Source organism: Rhinoderma darwinii, chromosome 6, assembly GCF_050947455.1.
Source record: "Rhinoderma darwinii isolate aRhiDar2 chromosome 6, aRhiDar2.hap1, whole genome shotgun sequence".
Lineage (NCBI taxonomy): Eukaryota > Metazoa > Chordata > Amphibia > Anura > Rhinodermatidae > Rhinoderma > Rhinoderma darwinii.
The window spans coordinates 105,216,325-105,233,133 of NC_134692.1; the positions used below are offsets into that span (position 1 = coordinate 105,216,325).

Genomic DNA, 16,809 nt, shown 5'->3' on the forward strand with positions numbered 1-16,809 from the left:
AGTTTTAATTTTATTTTTTTATAGCGTACACATCATAAATAATGCAAAAAAATTGTTGTGCAGGTTATTATGGCCGCGCAAATACCGAATATGTCTATTTTATGTATTGAGACTTATTTTAATGTTTATTGTAAAAAAGGTGTATGTGTATATTTTTTAATTTAAAGAGGCTCTGTTACCAGATTTTGCCACCCCTATCTGCTATTGCAGCAGATAGGCGCTGCAATGTAGATTACAGTAACATTTTTATTTTTAAAAAACGAGCATTTTTGGCCAAGTTATGACCATTTTTGTAGTTATGCAAATGAGGCTTGCAAAAGTCCAAGTGGGTGTGTTTAAAAGTAAAAGTCCAAGTGGGCGTGTATTATGTGCGTACATCGGGGCGTTTTTAATACTTTTACTAGCTGGGCGCTCTGACGAGAAGTATCATCCACTTCTCTTCAGAATGCCCAGCTTCTGGCAGTGCAGATCTGTGACGTCACTCACAGGTCCTGCATCGCGTCGGATACATCGGCACCAGAGGCTTCAGTTGATTCTGCAGCAGCATCGGCGTTAGCAGGTAAGTCGATGTAGCTACTTACCTGCAAACGCCGATGCTGCTGCAGAATCATCTGTAGCCTCTGGTGCCGATGTGTCCTCGCTCGTCTGACACGATGCAGGACCTGTGAGTGACGTCACAGCGTGATCTCTCGAGAACACGCTGTGTCTGCACTGCCAGAAGCTGGGCGTTCTGAAGAGAAGTGGATGATACTTCTCATCAGAACGGCCAGCTAGTAAAAGTATTAAAAACGCCCCGATGTACGCACATAATACACGCCCACTTGGACTTTTACTTTTCAACACACCCACTTGGACTTTTGCAAGCCTCATTTGCATAACTACAAAAATGGTCATAACTTGGCCAAAAATACTCGTTTTTTAAAAATAAAAACGTTACTGTAATCTACATTGCAGCGCCTATCTGCTGCAATAGCAGATAGGGGCTGCAAAATCTGGTGACAGAGCCTCTTTAATATTACTTTGTTTTTACTTTATTTTTAAACTTTAATGTACTGGCATATATCTATATGCCATTACATTAGCCTGTGTACGGATAGTACACAGGCAGTTGTTGGAACATGTAAGTATGCCCTAACAACAGGAAATATGGTAAGACAGCCCTGGGGTCCTTCAATGGACCCTAGGCTGTCTGCCCATATATGGTATGTCCCGCAATCGCGTCACAGGGATTCCTGTGATGCGATCCAGGGGCATCCCCCCCTTCTCATTTTCCCCTGAATGCTGCAGTCAGCTTTGATCGAAGCATTCCAGAGAATAGTGGCAGAGATGAAAGGTTTCTCTGATCTCCGCCGTTATAGAGCGGGGCTGCGGCTGTGTAATACAGCCATTGCCCCGCTCCTGACAAGTGTGCGCGTGGTCAGCATGAGGGGATACGGCCAGAGCTGCACTAATGAGCGGCGATGCAGGCACTGAGGACAGAACATGGGGGTGTTTTGCAGTGCGCCCACCATGTTCTGTCTTCAGGGCCGCGGCTCAGTAGTGCAGCGCTGGCCGCATCGCATCATCCTGACGGCGCGCGCATGTCAGGACTCAGGAGCGGGGCAATGGCTGTATTGCACATATATTACACAGCCGCAGCCCCGCTCTCATACATTCATGTGTTACTAATACTGAGCTGTGCGGCCGCACAGCTTTGTATTGAAATACATACAATAACGCTATCGAACCGTTTGGGGATGCACGGTATCGAAACAGTATCGAAGTTTCGATGCATTGTGCATCCCTAACCACATATGGGGTATTGCCGTAATCGGGAGAAATTGCTTTACAAATGTGGTCGATAAATTCATTGCTTATTTGTGAAAAACACCAAAACCTAGAGAAAATGTTCAAAAATTATGATTTTTCTAAATTGAAATGTATCTACTTGAAAAACAGATAGTAATACCACCCATAAGTCACTAATTAACATTTCCCATATATACTTTATGTCTACTTTATGTTTGAATTGTTTTTTCAACGTCCTTTTTTTTCTAGGATGTAACAAGGCTTAGAACTTTAGCAGCAATTTCTCACATTTTGAAGAAAATTTCAAAAGGCTAGTCTTTTTTCAGGGATCCGTTCAGTTCTGAAGTTGCTTTGAGGGGCCCATATATTTGAAACCCTTATAGACCACCCCATTTAAAAAACTGCACCCCTCAAAGTATTTAAAACCGCATTCAGAAAGTGTTTTTAACCCTTCAGGCGTTCCACAAGATTTAAAGCAAAGTAGGTGTGAAATTTACAAATTTTAATTTTTTTTTTGCTGAAATTCATTTGTAATACATTTTTTTTCCGTAACACAAAGTTTTACCAGAGAAACGAATCTCAATATTTATTGCCAAGATTCTGCAATTTTTACAAATATCGCACATGTTGCCCTAGTGCGCTAATGGACTGAAGCGCAGGCCTCAGAAGTAAAGGAGCATCTAGTGGATTTTGGGGCCTCCTTTTTCTTAGAACATATTTTAGGCACCATGTTAGCTTTAAAGAGGTCTTGTGGTGCCAAAACTGTGGAAACCCCCCATTTTGGAAACGACACCCCTCAAGGAATGTATCTGGGTCTATAGTTAGTATTTTGACCCAACAGTTTTTTGCTAAATTTATTTGAATTCGTCTGTAAAAATGAAAATCTACTTCTGAAAAAACTTAGTATTTTTATAAGGAATAAAAGGAGAGAAAGCACCCCAACATTTGTAAATCAATTTCTCCTGATTACGGCAATATGTGGTAATAAACTGCTGTTTAGACCCATGGCAGGGCTCAGAAGGGAAGGAGCGCCATTTGGATAATATTTAAAATTCTTTAACCCACACAGTGTACGCAGTAAAAAAAAAATTTATTTAAATTAAAACACCAGAATCGCTGTTTTTAGGTCACCATCTCCCACAAAAAATGGAATCAAAACCTCACATGTACCCCAATATGGTACCATTAAAAACTACAGCTTATCCCGCAAAAAAATATGCCCTCATGCCGCTTAATCGACGGAAAAATAAGTTATAGGGCTCAGAATTTGGCAACACAAAATACGTTTTTCAGTTTTTTATCCTAGTAAATTTTATTTTTCACAGTAGTAAAATATAGAAAATACTATTTAAATTTGGTATGCCGTAATCGTATTGACCTGCAGAATAAATGTAACATGTCATTAATTGCACTGTGAATTCTGTAAAAACGAATCGCAAAAAACAATAGAGGAATCGCTGTTTTTTTCTCTTTCTGCCGCACTTATAATTTTTTCCCTTTTCCTAGTACAATAAATGGTGCCCTGAAAAACTACAACTCGTCCTGTAAAAATCAAGCCCTCATAGGACTATATTAATGGAAAAATAAATAAAGTTATGGCTTTTGGAAGGTAGGGAGGAAAAAACGAAAATGAAAATCTGAAAAATGGCTGCAGCGGGAAGGGGTTATATTTATTAAAAAAAAGAAAAGTGTATTTATTTATTTTTTATTTTTAGAATTATGGTAGGTCTTCTCAAAGGTTTTTCTTTGAATATAATCATTACAAACAATCTGTGGGGAATTTGCTTCCAATTGTCATGTGAATGACTGGTAGATGAAAATCTTAAAGTCAAGGTTAAGAATTTGCCTTCCTCACAGCATGAACATCAAACAGAATATTTTCTTAAATTATCTTCCTTTGCGGTCTTTTATGGTTGCATTTTCTGTCTATAGTACATCCTCTTTTCAACCTCTGCAATAATGGGTTTAAATAATTATCATTATTATGCTTTTACTGTTGTAAGTGAAGTCCTAGACTTTATCATGGGTAATGGCTACTGTATAACGGATACTTGGTAAATGTAATAGCAATTATTATGAATGGATAATTTTGCGAATCTGTCATCTTACTATGCTGCTCTGCTTAGGGGCAGAATAATATGGAGACGGGTCCGTTGTGCCATTAGCCCAAATTGCACAAAAAATATTGTCTAATAGTATAATAATGAGGGGAATGCTTCTCCGCCTCCCCCCACCCGTCATATTAATGTTTGATGGCTGCCGTGTGTGAATGCAGATACACAACTGCCCGTCAATTACTGGTGGGGAGGGCAGAGGTTTTATATACTTTTCTATGACCGTCTGACAATTCAGAAACTCTGAGTATCTGGCATCTATCAGGTCCCACTGATGCAGATTAAAGGAATTTTTCTTCATGTACATATTAACACGTTCATTATTTCTATTTCAGAGCATACTATGGCCACGCCGCTAGATGATGTTGGCAAACAGGTAGGAATGGAGATTATATATGGTTCCTGTTGAAATTTACATTTTTATAATAAGCAGATTAAGTATTCATGCAATTCAGTGAGGTCGTTTTCATTCATATATATTTCTCCATCAGTATATGGAGCAGATCAGGGGTTGAAAACTGCCCAGACCTGTTCATATGTGCAGTACACAGACAACCAATTCATGTGAATGGACATGTGTAATGCTTAGTTTAAACATACCTCCCAACCGTCCCGGATCCGGCAGGACAGTCCCGGTTTCTCACTGCTGTCCCGGGCGGTCTGTAAATGTCTCGCTGGGCGCTGCATCAGAACAGTTGATCGCTGCTGACTCCAGCAGCGATTAGAAGAAGGCAGGAGTCTTGCGGCTGTGTTCTCACTGGGACCGATGCCGGCCCGTGAGTGCACCAGTCCAGTCACATGACCTGTCACCTGACCTCACCTGGCCGTCAAAAATGGGACATGCCCTATTTTCGACCGTTTACCCGGCTGCCCAGCTCCCATGGAAGTCTATGGGGCCGGGTAATATACGGCCATCACCGGATGTGTCCCGAGCGACGGCCGTGTCTTCCGTCGCTCGCTCGCGCTCTCTCTCCTCCTCCTCCTCCTCCACCTCCTCACAGTGCAGAGTTCATGTGAGGAGAAGGGTGTTTTTTTGCTCCCTGTAGGAGTTGGAATCCCCAATCCCCGGCCAGGAGAAGTGAGTGACTGCACTGTCCATATATGGACACAGTGACGTCACTCACTTCTGAAGCGGAATCCCCGACCCTGTTGCCGGGGATTCCACTCCAGGAGAAGTCAGTGACTAGACTGTCCATATATGGACATTGAAGTCAGTGACTTCTCCTGGAAGGGGGGAGATGGGTGCAACCTACAGGGGGCTGGGTGGCATTACCTACAGGGGGCTGGGTGGCATTACCTACAGGGGTCTGGTTGGCATTACCTACCAGGGGGGCTGTGGCATTATCTACAGAGGGCTGTGTGTGGCAACAAATTTAAATGAAATTCATCCGATTTTAAAACGGACAGGAAAAAAACGGATGCAAAACGGGTCAAAATCGGCCGATAAAAATGCCAACACGGCCCGGAACAGAATCGGAACGGATGCAAAACGGCCCAAACCGTCCGTTTTTATCAGCCGACACTCGGACCCTGTCGTGTGAATAAAGCCTACCTCTACCGCTCTCTGCTCTGGCGGCAATGTGGCACCTACAGGGGTGCTGTGTGTGGCGCTATCTACAGGGGTGCTGTGTGTGGCGCTATCTACAGGAGTGCTGTGTGGCGCTATCTACAGGAGTGCTGTGTGGCGCTATCTACAGGAGTGCTGTGTGTGGCGCTATCTACAGGGGTGCTGTGTGTGGCGCTATCTACAGGGGTGCTGTGTGTGGCGCTATCTACAGGGGTGCTGTGTGTGGCGCTATCTACAGGGGTGCTGTGTGTGGCGCTATCTACAGGGGTGCTGTGTGTGGCGCTATCTACAGGGGTACTGTGTGTGGTGCTACGTACCGGGGAGCTGTGTGGCGCTATCTACAGGGGGATGTATCTGGCGCTATCTACAGGGGGCTGTATCTGGCGCTATCTACAGGGGGCTGTGTGTGGCACTATCTACAGGGGGCTGTATCTGACGCTATGTACAGGGGGGGCTGTGTGTGGAGCTATGTACAGGGGTCTGTGTGTGGCGCGATCTACAGGGGGCTGTGTGCGGCTATCTAGAGGGGGTTGTATCGAGCTATGTACAGGGGGGGCTGTGTGTGGAGCAATCTACAGGGAGCTGTGTCTGGTGCTATCTACAGGGGGGCTGTGTGTGGCGCTATCTACAGGGGGCTGTATCTGGAGCTATCCACCGGGGGGGCTGTGTGTGGCGCTATGTACAGGGGGGCTGTATCTGGAGCTATCTACAGGGGGCTCTGGTGGATGATTTTTCCATTGACCGGTAGCAGAGTAACACAACTGGAAAAAAAAATCCCCATGTAACTCTGCTACCTGTCAATTGAAAAGTCATCCACCACAGGGTCTCCCTCTTGACCTTCATTGTTCTCAGCCTTTTGGTTTGTCCTGCTGCTGCCGTGATGAGCAAATGCTATACCCAGGATCGGAAAACATAACATAAAGACGACATAACTGGATCTATAATATCTGTGATATCCAGACAGTCTAGAGATCCGCAGTGAGAATGTGCGCGCGTTATTTGCAGAAGGATCTGGCCGTGATTTGATGTGTTTATGCGGAATATTGGGCGGGGTTAGGGGCGTGGCTTAAAAATGTCCCTCTTTTCCGAATTCAAAAGTTGGGAGGTATGGTTTAAAGCGTAGCTAAACTTTAGCAAAAAAAAATAATATTTAAACTGCTATTCCCTCTATATGAATACATTACTCCTAGCAATTTTTTTCACTTCAAAAGTACCTTTTTTGCAGCTTTTTTTCTTGTGAAACCGTCCACATCTATTTTCTCACACTTCCTGATTCTGGCCGGCTGCTAGGGGCGTATCTAGGGGCGTGTTTTACTGTGTGTGATGTTACGATCACACACAGTAAAACACAGTATCTTTAACCCCTTCCCTCTTTAGCCACTTTTGACCTTCCTGACAGAGCCTCATTTTTCAAATCTGACATGTTTCACTTTATGTGGTAATAACTTCGGAATGCTTTTACCTATCCAAGCGATTCTGAGATTGTTTTCTCGTGACACATTGGACTTTAAGTTACTGGCAAAATTTGCTCGATATGTTCAGTATTTAATTGTGAAAAACACCAAAATTTGGCGAAAAATTTCAAAAATTTGCATTTTTCGCAATTTAAATGTATCTGCTTGTAAGACAGGCAGTTATAACACACAAAATTGTTCCTAATTAACATCCCCATATGTCTACTTTAGATTGGCATCATTTTTTGAGCGTCCTTTTATTTTTCTAGGACGTTACAAGGCTTTGAACTTTAGCAGCAATTTCTCACATTTTCAAGAAAATTGCAAAAGGCTATTTTTACAGGGGCCAGTTCAGATGTGAAGTGGCTTTGAGGGCCTTATATATTAGAAACACCAAAAAAGTCACCCCATTTTAAAAATGTCACCCCTCAAAGTATTCAAAACAGCATTTAGAAAAGGTCTTAACCCGTTACACATTTCACAGGAGCAAAGTAGAGGTAAAATTTACAAATTTCATATTTTTTACATTTTTAATACAATTTTTTTTTTTATAACACAGAAGGTTTTACCAGAGAAATGCAACTCAATATTTGTTGCCCAGTTTCTGCAGTTTTAGGAAATATCCCACATGTGGCTGTGGCGTGCTACTGGACTGAAGCACCAGCCTCAGAAGCAAAGGAGCACCTAGAGGATTTTGGGGCCTTATTTTAATTAGAATATATTTTAGGCACCATGTCAGGTTTGAAGGGCTCTTGCGGTGCCAAAACAGTGAAAATCCCCCAAAAGCGACCCCATTTGGGAAACTACACACCTCAAGGAAATTATCTAGGGGTATAGTGAGCATTTTGGCAGTTTTTTTGCAGAAATTATTGGAAGTAGGCCCTGAAAATAAAAATCTACATTTTTTCAAAGAAAATGTAGGTTTAGCTAATTTTTTCTCATTTCCACAAGGACTGAAGGAGAAAAAGCAGCATAAAATTTGTAAAGCCACTTCTCCCGAGTAAAACAATACCTCACATGTGGTAATAAACGGCTGTTTGGACACACGGCAGGGCTTAGAAGGGAAAGAGCGCTATTTGGCTTTTGGAGATCACATTTAGCAGGAATGGTTTGCGGAGGCCATGTCACATTTACAAAGCCCCTGAGGGGACAAAACAGTGGAAACCCCCCAAAAGTGAAACCCTTTTTGGAAACTACACCCATTGAGGAAATTATCTAGGGGTGTAGTAAGCATTTTGACCGCACAGATGTTTCATAGAATTTATTAGAATTGGGCAGTGAAAATAAAAACAATCCTTTTTCTTCAATAAGATGTAGCTTTAGTGCAAAATTTTTCATTTTCTCAACAAATAAAGTAAATAAAGAACCCAACATTTGTAAAGCAATTTCTGCAGAGTATGTCAATACCCCATATGTGGTCATAAACTGCTGTTTGGGCACACGGCAGTGCTCAGAAGTGAAGGAGCGCCATTTGTAGTGCAGATGTTGCTGGATTGGTTTCTGGGCGCCTGTGGGCCCAAAACAGTGGAACCCCCCCCCCAGAAGTGACCCAATTTTGGAAACTACACCCCTCAATGCATTTACCTAGGGGTGTAGTAAGCATTTTAACCCTGCAGGTGTTTTGTAGAAATTAGTGTGCACTCGATGTTGCAGAGTGAAAATGGGATTTTTTTCCATAGATATGACAATATGTGGTGCACAGCTTGTGCCACCATAACAAGACAGCTCTCTATTTATTATGCTGGCTTTCCCGGTTTTAGAAAAACCCTACATGGGGCACTAATCTTTTGCCTGGACATTCGACCAGGCTCAGGAGTGAAAGCGTACAATGTAAAATTGAGGCCTAATTTGGCGATTTACAAAGTTTTGGTTCACAACTGCAGAGGCTCAGATGTGAAATAATGAAAAGAAAACCCGAGAAGTGTCCCCATTATGGAAACTACACCCCTCAAGGCATTTATTAAGGGGTGTAGTGAGCATTTTCAACCCACAGGTCTTTTCCATAAATTATTGCACTGCGGATGATGCAAATTAAAAGTTTATATTTTTCCCTAGATATACCATTCAGTGGCAAATATGATATGCCACTGGAGACACACACCCAAAAAATTGTTAAAAGGGTTCTCCCGGGTATGACGATGCAATATATGTTGAAGGAAACTGCTGTTTGGGCACATTGTAGGGTTCAGAGCGGAGGGAGCGCCATTTGGCTTTTGGAGAGCGGATTTTGCTTGGTAGTAGATTTGTTTGAGTATTGCTGGTGTTTCCGTTTATAATGTGGGGCATATGTAAGCTGGGCAGAGTACATCAGGGGCATAGTCAGGTGGTATAATAATGGGGTAAAAAAAACAATAAAATGATCCATAGATGTGTGTTTCGCTGTGAAGCAATCCTTTCTGCACAGGCCGGTGTCGCACTGATATATGGCGTCCTTTCTTATCCTTCTTTTGGTCCACACTCCGCACCTTTGCAGTTTGGGGAACTTTGCTGGGAAAGTGTTGTCCTGGTATAATATGGGCACCCTCGCTTCCAGCAGATATGTTCGGGCTCTCCCCTTCCTGGTTCCTTAATTTTAGGTCCTTGATAAATCGCCTCTTGAAACAGAAGAAATGTTCCCCTCGGGTCGGCACAACTGCATATTTTTTATTTCCTGACTTATTAGAGCCTTAGCTAATTTTATTTTTTCATAGACGTAGTGGTATTAGGGCTGGTTTGTTGTGGGACGACCTGTAGCGATTATTGGTACCATTTTGGGGTACATGCAACTTTTTGATCACGTTTTATCCTATTTTTTTGGGATGCCAGGTAAACAAAAAACGCAATTCTGGCATTGTTTTTTTTTAGTTTTTTTATATAGCGTTCACCACGCGTTCTAAATTACACTTTAACTTTATTCTGCGGGTCAGCACAATAAAATTACTTTTGTAAAAAGTATGTATTTTTTCTGTCGCCAAGTTGTGAGAACCATAACTTTTTAATATTTTTGTCGACGGAGCTGTATAAGGGCTTGTTTTTTGCGGGACGAGCTATAGTTTTTATAGGTACCATTTTTGGATACGTGCGACTTTTTGATCACTTTTTATTCCAATATTTGTAGAGCAAAGTGACCAAAAAACAGAAACTCTGGTAACGTTTTTTACGGGTTTTTTTTACGCTGTATTTTGATAGCTCAGGTCGTTACAGTCGTGGCAATACCAAATACGTATGGTTTATTATTATTTTTTCAATAATAAAGGACTTGATAAGAGTAAAAGGCGGATTGTGTTTTGTTTTATTTTATTACTTGAAACTTTTATTGTTTTCACTTTTTTTTTTACACTTTTTCTCAAGTCCCACTAGGGAACTTGACGGTCCAACTGTCAGATTTTATTTTTTTCTAATACATTGCACTACCTACGTAGTGCAATGTATTCGATCAGTCAGTTATTCACTGACAGCAAGCCGACTAGGCTTCGCCTCCCGGTGGGGCCTAAATCTGCTTCCGTAATGGCAGAACAGGAGGCCATTGTGTCTCCTGTTGCCATAGCAGCAGTCGCCAGTCCTGATTGCCTGTCAGGGCTGGCGATCTGCTAGTAACCGCTACGATGCAGCAATTGCTTTCGATTGCTGCATCGAAGGGGTTAATGGCAGGGATCGGAGCTAGCTTCGGTTCCTGCCATTACAGGTGGATGTCAGCTGTAACATACAGCTGACTTCCACCGCTGATGACGCCGGATCAGCTCCTGAGCCGGCGCCATCTTGCCGGCGGCTATGGAAGCCGATCAGGCTCCGCCGCCGAGCGGGTCCTGGATGACTTCCATGCTAGCCAGACCGGGAGGCCAGTATTAGGCCTCCGGTTGCCATTGCAGCCACAGAAACCCAGGCAATTGCATTGCTGGGGTTCCGATGAGCTGCAAATAGCTTAAATGTAGCAATCACGTTTGAACGCTGCATTGAAGGGGTTAATGGCGGGAATCAAAGCTAATTTTGGTCCCCGCCATTACAGCCGGATGTCAGCTGTAAGATACAGCTGAGATCCGGCGATTATGGCTCCGACTCAGCTTCTGAGCCAGTGCCAAACATTTGGCGTAAGTATACGACATTTTGCGGGACGCACTGGCTTTCCATGTCGTATACTTACGACAAATGTCGGGAAGGGGTTAATGGGCAGGGAACTCTGAGGTATAACTACAGTACTGTGAACGTGCACTGAGCTATGCACAGCAGCACACATTATATACAGAGATGTCAGAGGCGTAGCTAGGTTCTCCAGCACCCAGGGCAAAGATTCAGTTTGGCGCCCCCCACCAACCTCTTTCCCGACATCTCCTTCCCCCTCGCCGTGTTTGTTTTCTCTACCAATCGACGTGTCATTTATTTTTATGTAACGCGAGCATAAAAACATTTGTACATTTTACAAGCAATATGGTTCTATACACAACACCAGAACCAAGCTCAGTACATATATACAGCCCCAGAACAAAGCTCAGTACATATATACAACACCAGAAGCAAGCTCACTACATATATACAACACCAGCACAAATACAGCTCAATTTAGTGCAACCCCTGACGTATAGGTGTGTACGGCGTAAAACTACAGCTCCCAGCATGGCCCAAACAATGATAAGGATATGCTGGGAGATGCCGTTGCACAAAAAATAAATCCTATCATAATCACACCACCCATCATCTCGCTGCAGATCATACAGTGACTACAGCGCTGATTAGAGGCAGAATAAACATTTACATTAAGTGACTCACCGGTGACGTCTCAGATTCTAGTTATTTTTCTCCATTTGGTCCAGACCTCTATGACGACTTCTCCCGGTCACAGCCCATTTCTGCAGTTTGCCGCTCAGATGTCTTCAGCTTCTCACTTTTCCAACATTTCTGCACCTATAAATAAAGATAAAGTTATCATTATACCACACACTACGCCCCTAAATATAATAGCGCCATACACTGCACCTCTAATTATAAAAGCACCATACACCGTGTCACACACACACACACACACACACACACACACACACACACACACACACACACTGTGCCCCCTGTAGATAGTGCCTGCTATAGAGCCCCCTGTAGATAGTGCCTGCCATAGAGCCCCTGTAGATAGTGCCCCCATATAGACCACCCCTGTATATAGTGTCCCACAAATAACTCCCCCTATAGTGCTCTACAGATAGCCCACCCCTGTATATAGCCCCCTGTAGATATAGCCCACCCCTGTATATAGTACTCTACAGATAGCCCAACCATGTATGTAGCCCCCCTGTAGATATAGCCCACCTCTGTATATAGTGCTCCACATATAGTCCACCCCTGTATATAGTGTTTCACAGATAGCCCACCCCTGTATATAGCCCCCCTTGTACATATAGTCCACCCCTGTATATAGTGCTCCACTAGAAAGTCCACCCCTGTATATAGTGCTCCACAGATAGCCCATCCCTGTATATACTATATACAAGGGTGGGCTATCTGTGGAGCACTATATACAGGGGTGGACTATATGTACAAGGGGGCTATATACAGGGGTGGGCTTTCTGTGCACCACTATAGGGGGAGCTGTTTGTGGGATACTATATACAGGGGTGGGCTATATCTACAGGGGTGGGCTATATCTACAGGGGGACTATATCTACAGGGGGGCTATATCTACAGGGGTGGGCTATATCTACAGGGGTGGGCTATATCTACAGGGGTGGGCTATATCTACAGGGGTGGGCTATATCTACAGGGGTGGGCTATATCTACAGGGGTGGGCTATATACAGGGGTGGGCTATATCTACAGGGGTGGGCTATATCTACAGGGGTGGGCTATATCTACAGGGGGCTATATACTATATAGCCCCCCTGTAGCTATAGCCCACCCCAGTATATAGCCCCCCTGTAGTTATAGTCCCCCCTGTATATAGCCCACCCCCTGTAGATATAGTCCACCTGTATATAGCCCACCCCCTGTAGATATGGTCCCCCTGTAGATAGCCCACCCCAGTATATAGCTCCCCTGTAGATATAGTCCACCTGTATATAGCCCACCCCCTGTAGATATGGTCCCCCTGTAGATAGCCCACCCCAGTATATAGCCCCCCTGTAGATATAATCCCCCTGTATATAGCCGCCCCCCTGTAGATATAGTCCCCCTGTAGATATAGTCCCCCCACAGATACAGCCACACACTTCTATTACAGTTAAAAATAAAAAAAAATATTCAAACTCACCTTAATCCCGCTCCCACGCCGTCCGGCAGCCATGGAGACTTGCGCTCTTCTGCGCAGGTCTCCAGGGGGTTGAACACAGCGTCTATGAAAGGCGCTGATTGGCTGGGCAGGATGACTTTCCCTGTCAGTCAGTCAGCGTCTTTCATCGACGGAAGCTTCACTGGTACAAAAGATACCAGTTGCTTAATTCGTGGAAAGGCGCTGAATGGCCGGGCACGGAACGTGCCCGGTCATTCATTGCTTCTAATTGTACCTGTGTCCTTGCGACACAGGTACAATTATAGTGCAGGTGGAGGGGGCGCTGGTGCCCCCCTCTGAGCTGCGCCGGGGCACGTTCCCTGCCTGCCCCCCCCTAGCTACGCTTCTGGAGATGTGAATATCTCTGCACACTCCAGAGGAAAGCAATCAGAGTTTTTCACTTTCGCAAGTGCAGGGAAGATAAGACAAGACGGCAGGGTGCTTGGAGGGGAGGGGGGGACTGACGGAGCAGTCTTAGGCCTCTTTCACACGACAGTGAAAAACGGCCATGTGATGGCCGTCCTTTTAACGGCTTTCACATGGCCGTTTTCAGAACAATGATGTTCTATGGGTGCATTCACACGGCCGTTTTTTTAACGGCCCGTGAATAATGGCCGTCAAAAAATAGGACATGTTCTATTTTTGGCCGTTTTAACGGCCTGACGGCCCCCATAGAAGTCAATGGATCCGTTTTTAACGGCTGTCAATACATGTAACAACCGTTAAAAACGGATCTGTTACATGGGGATTGGCAAGGGAACTAGTAGTTCCCTTGCCAATCCCCATGTAACAGATCCGTTTTTAACGGTTGTTACATGTATTGACAGCCGTTAAAAACGGATCTGTTACATGGGGATTGGCAAGGGAACTACTAGTTCCCTTGCTGGCTATCGTTGGCATACTCACGTTTGCGGCGCTTCTTCAGGTGTGGTCACTCGTCTTCATGGGTTTGAAGGCGCCTCGATGACGTCATCGCCCCTTCGCGCTGCCTTGCCAGATCCCGTGCAGACGAGTGACCACAAGTGAAGAAGAGGAGAGACGGCGCTGCTCTCATGAGTATGTGGCACGATCTACAGGGAGGCTGGTGTGGCATCTACAGGGAGGCTGGTGTGGCATATACAGGGAGGCTGGTGTGGCATCTACAGGGAGGCTGGTGTGGCATCTACAGGGAGGCTGGTGTGGCATCTACAGGGAGGCTGGTGTGGCATCTACAGGGAGGCTGGTGTGGCATCTACAGGGAGGCTGGTGTGGCATCATCTACAGGGAGGCAGGTGTGGCATCATCTACAGGGAGGCTGGTGTGGCATCATCTACAGGGAGGCAGGTGTGGCATCATATACAGGGAGGCGTGTGGCATCATCTACAGGGAGGCGTGTGGCATATACAAGAAGGCTGTGTGGCATCATATACAGGGAGGTGTGTGGCATCATATACAGGGAGGTGTGTGGCATCATATACAGGGAGGTGTGTGGCATCATATACAGGGAGGTGTGTGGCATCATATACAAGAAGGCTGTGTGGCATCATATACAGGGACGTGTGTGGCATCATATACGGGGAGGTGTGCGGCATCATATACAGGGAGGTGTGTGGCATCATATACAAGAAGGCTGTGTGGCATCATATACAGGGAGGTGTGTGGCATCATATACAGGGAGGTGTGCGGCATCATATACAGGGAGGCTGTAAATAGTGTCTAGGTGAACATGTGACCTTCCTTTGGTTGTTTTCAGGGGGCTGGGACAAAAAAAAGCCTGACCAATGAAATTCATCAGTTTTTTTAACGGCCATGAAAAACTGATGCAAAATGGATGTCAAACGGCCATTAAAAACGGACAGATGGACTTGAAACGGATTAAAATTTAGAGACACACTGATGCAAAATGGCCATGAAAAACTGACAGTTGATCAGTTTTAAATGGACATTTTTTTTCACTGTCGTGTGAATAAGGCCTAAGTCTTATCTGATGCTAATTAGCAGCTCAGATTACAGAGTCCTGAGACAGGGGGAGAATCACAGAGACCAGTGCACACAATCTCTTTCATGCGTTCTGCTGCTAGAGAACTGTGTAGTTTATAGAGGCAGAGAGACCTTCCTGACGTGACGATGAGGGCGCGCACATCTGACGTCAGGATGGGGCCACCACTCACCGTACTCACATGCAGCCCATGTGTACGGTGTACGGATTTCTGCTAGCAACAGGAGAAATACAAGAAATTAGGTGTAGTAAAAAAATGTCAGAGTGGCCATTTAAAACACATATAACACAAAAAGGAGCCCAAATTCATTAATAAAGTATATTACAAAACATATTTATATTACACATGCTGCTAGAAAATAAAAAGTTGATCGAACGTTTAGTTACGCTTTAACCTACAGTGTCACCGCAGGGAAAATCAACACTTATTGCCAGATTTCAAAAACATTTAGGGCTTATTCAGACGAACGTATAATACGTCCGTGCTACGCGCGTGATTTTCACGTGCGTCGCACAGACCTATGTTAATGAATGGGGCCGTTCAGATTGTCAGTGAATTTCACGCAGCGTATGTCCGCTGCGTGAAACGCACGACATGTCCTATATTTGGCCGTGCTTCGCGCATGCACGCACCCATTGAAGTCAATGGGTGCGTGCAAATCGCGGTCGGCACACGGGAGCACTTCCGGGTGCCGCGTGTGATTCGCACAACATTAGTAAAATAAATTAATAAACCGAAAAGCACCACGTGCTTTTCTCTTTACAAACATAAATACAGCGTGTCATAATGATGCCGGCTTCACGAAAATCACGCAGCCACGCATCATATGCTGATGACACACTGACCTTTTGCGCGCCCAAATGCAGCGTTTTTTGCGCGCGCAAAACGCACACTCTTGTGTGAATCCGGCCTAAAGCTGATAGCTGGGGTTTCCAGCAGGAGGTAACTTTGTGATCAGCTTATTGCTAAGGACCCTTTCTAACAAGTAGGGATTGTCCAAAGAAATATTCTCTTTGATTTGGACTGATGCTATGTTTTATGTATTACATCTATTATATTCCATATATGAATTAGTTTTTTTATGATTTATGACTCCCAGATCCAGTGTGGATTGTTTTTAATCAGATAAGTTGCAGGGTATTTAAATTCCCCACAGCTTTCTTGAAACCACCAGCTTCTGTACTGTTTTGTGTCCCATTTGTAGAATGCAGAATCCGCATGGTCACAATGTGGCTCTGGAAAGACATGCAGAATACTGCCCTCTATTGATTTCCATACCCCATGCCGATTTTCCAAAATAGCTGCAAGGTTGCACTGTGTTATTGAGTGACTCTAGTGTGGAAACAGCCTGCTACTATTTGGAGCGATTTAAGGATGTGATTTGCAGAACTCGGCTCTTGGCTAAGAATACAGGATTGTATTGAGGTTCGGGTTGGTTTAGAAAATGTAGACGGTGTTAGACACGTGGTGGTTTTATGGCTCCGTATAAATTTGTAAAGTGCAAAAAAAGGGCCCCAATAGGGGTGCCCTACTTGTACCTCTGTATGCCTCAGATTTCTGTTTTTATTGTTTTGTTTTTTTTCTATTAAATTCCATATTCTGCATTACGCTGCTATTCTTCCTCAGGCTATGTTCACACAGAGTTTTTTGCAGGCAGAAAATTCTTGAGGCAGATT

General features: G+C 44.3%; 1 protein-coding gene across 1 annotated transcript in view; it reads left to right on the forward strand.

Moving 5' to 3' along the window:
* The window catches only part of METTL22 (methyltransferase 22, Kin17 lysine), a 228,847-nt gene that overhangs the window by 53,852 nt on the left and 158,186 nt on the right, over positions 1-16,809 (forward strand). The window contains exon 4 of the mRNA XM_075831314.1: positions 4,238-4,278. Within this exon, the coding sequence (XP_075687429.1) occupies positions 4,238-4,278 (41 nt within the window). The remainder of the gene's footprint in view (positions 1-4,237; positions 4,279-16,809) is intronic.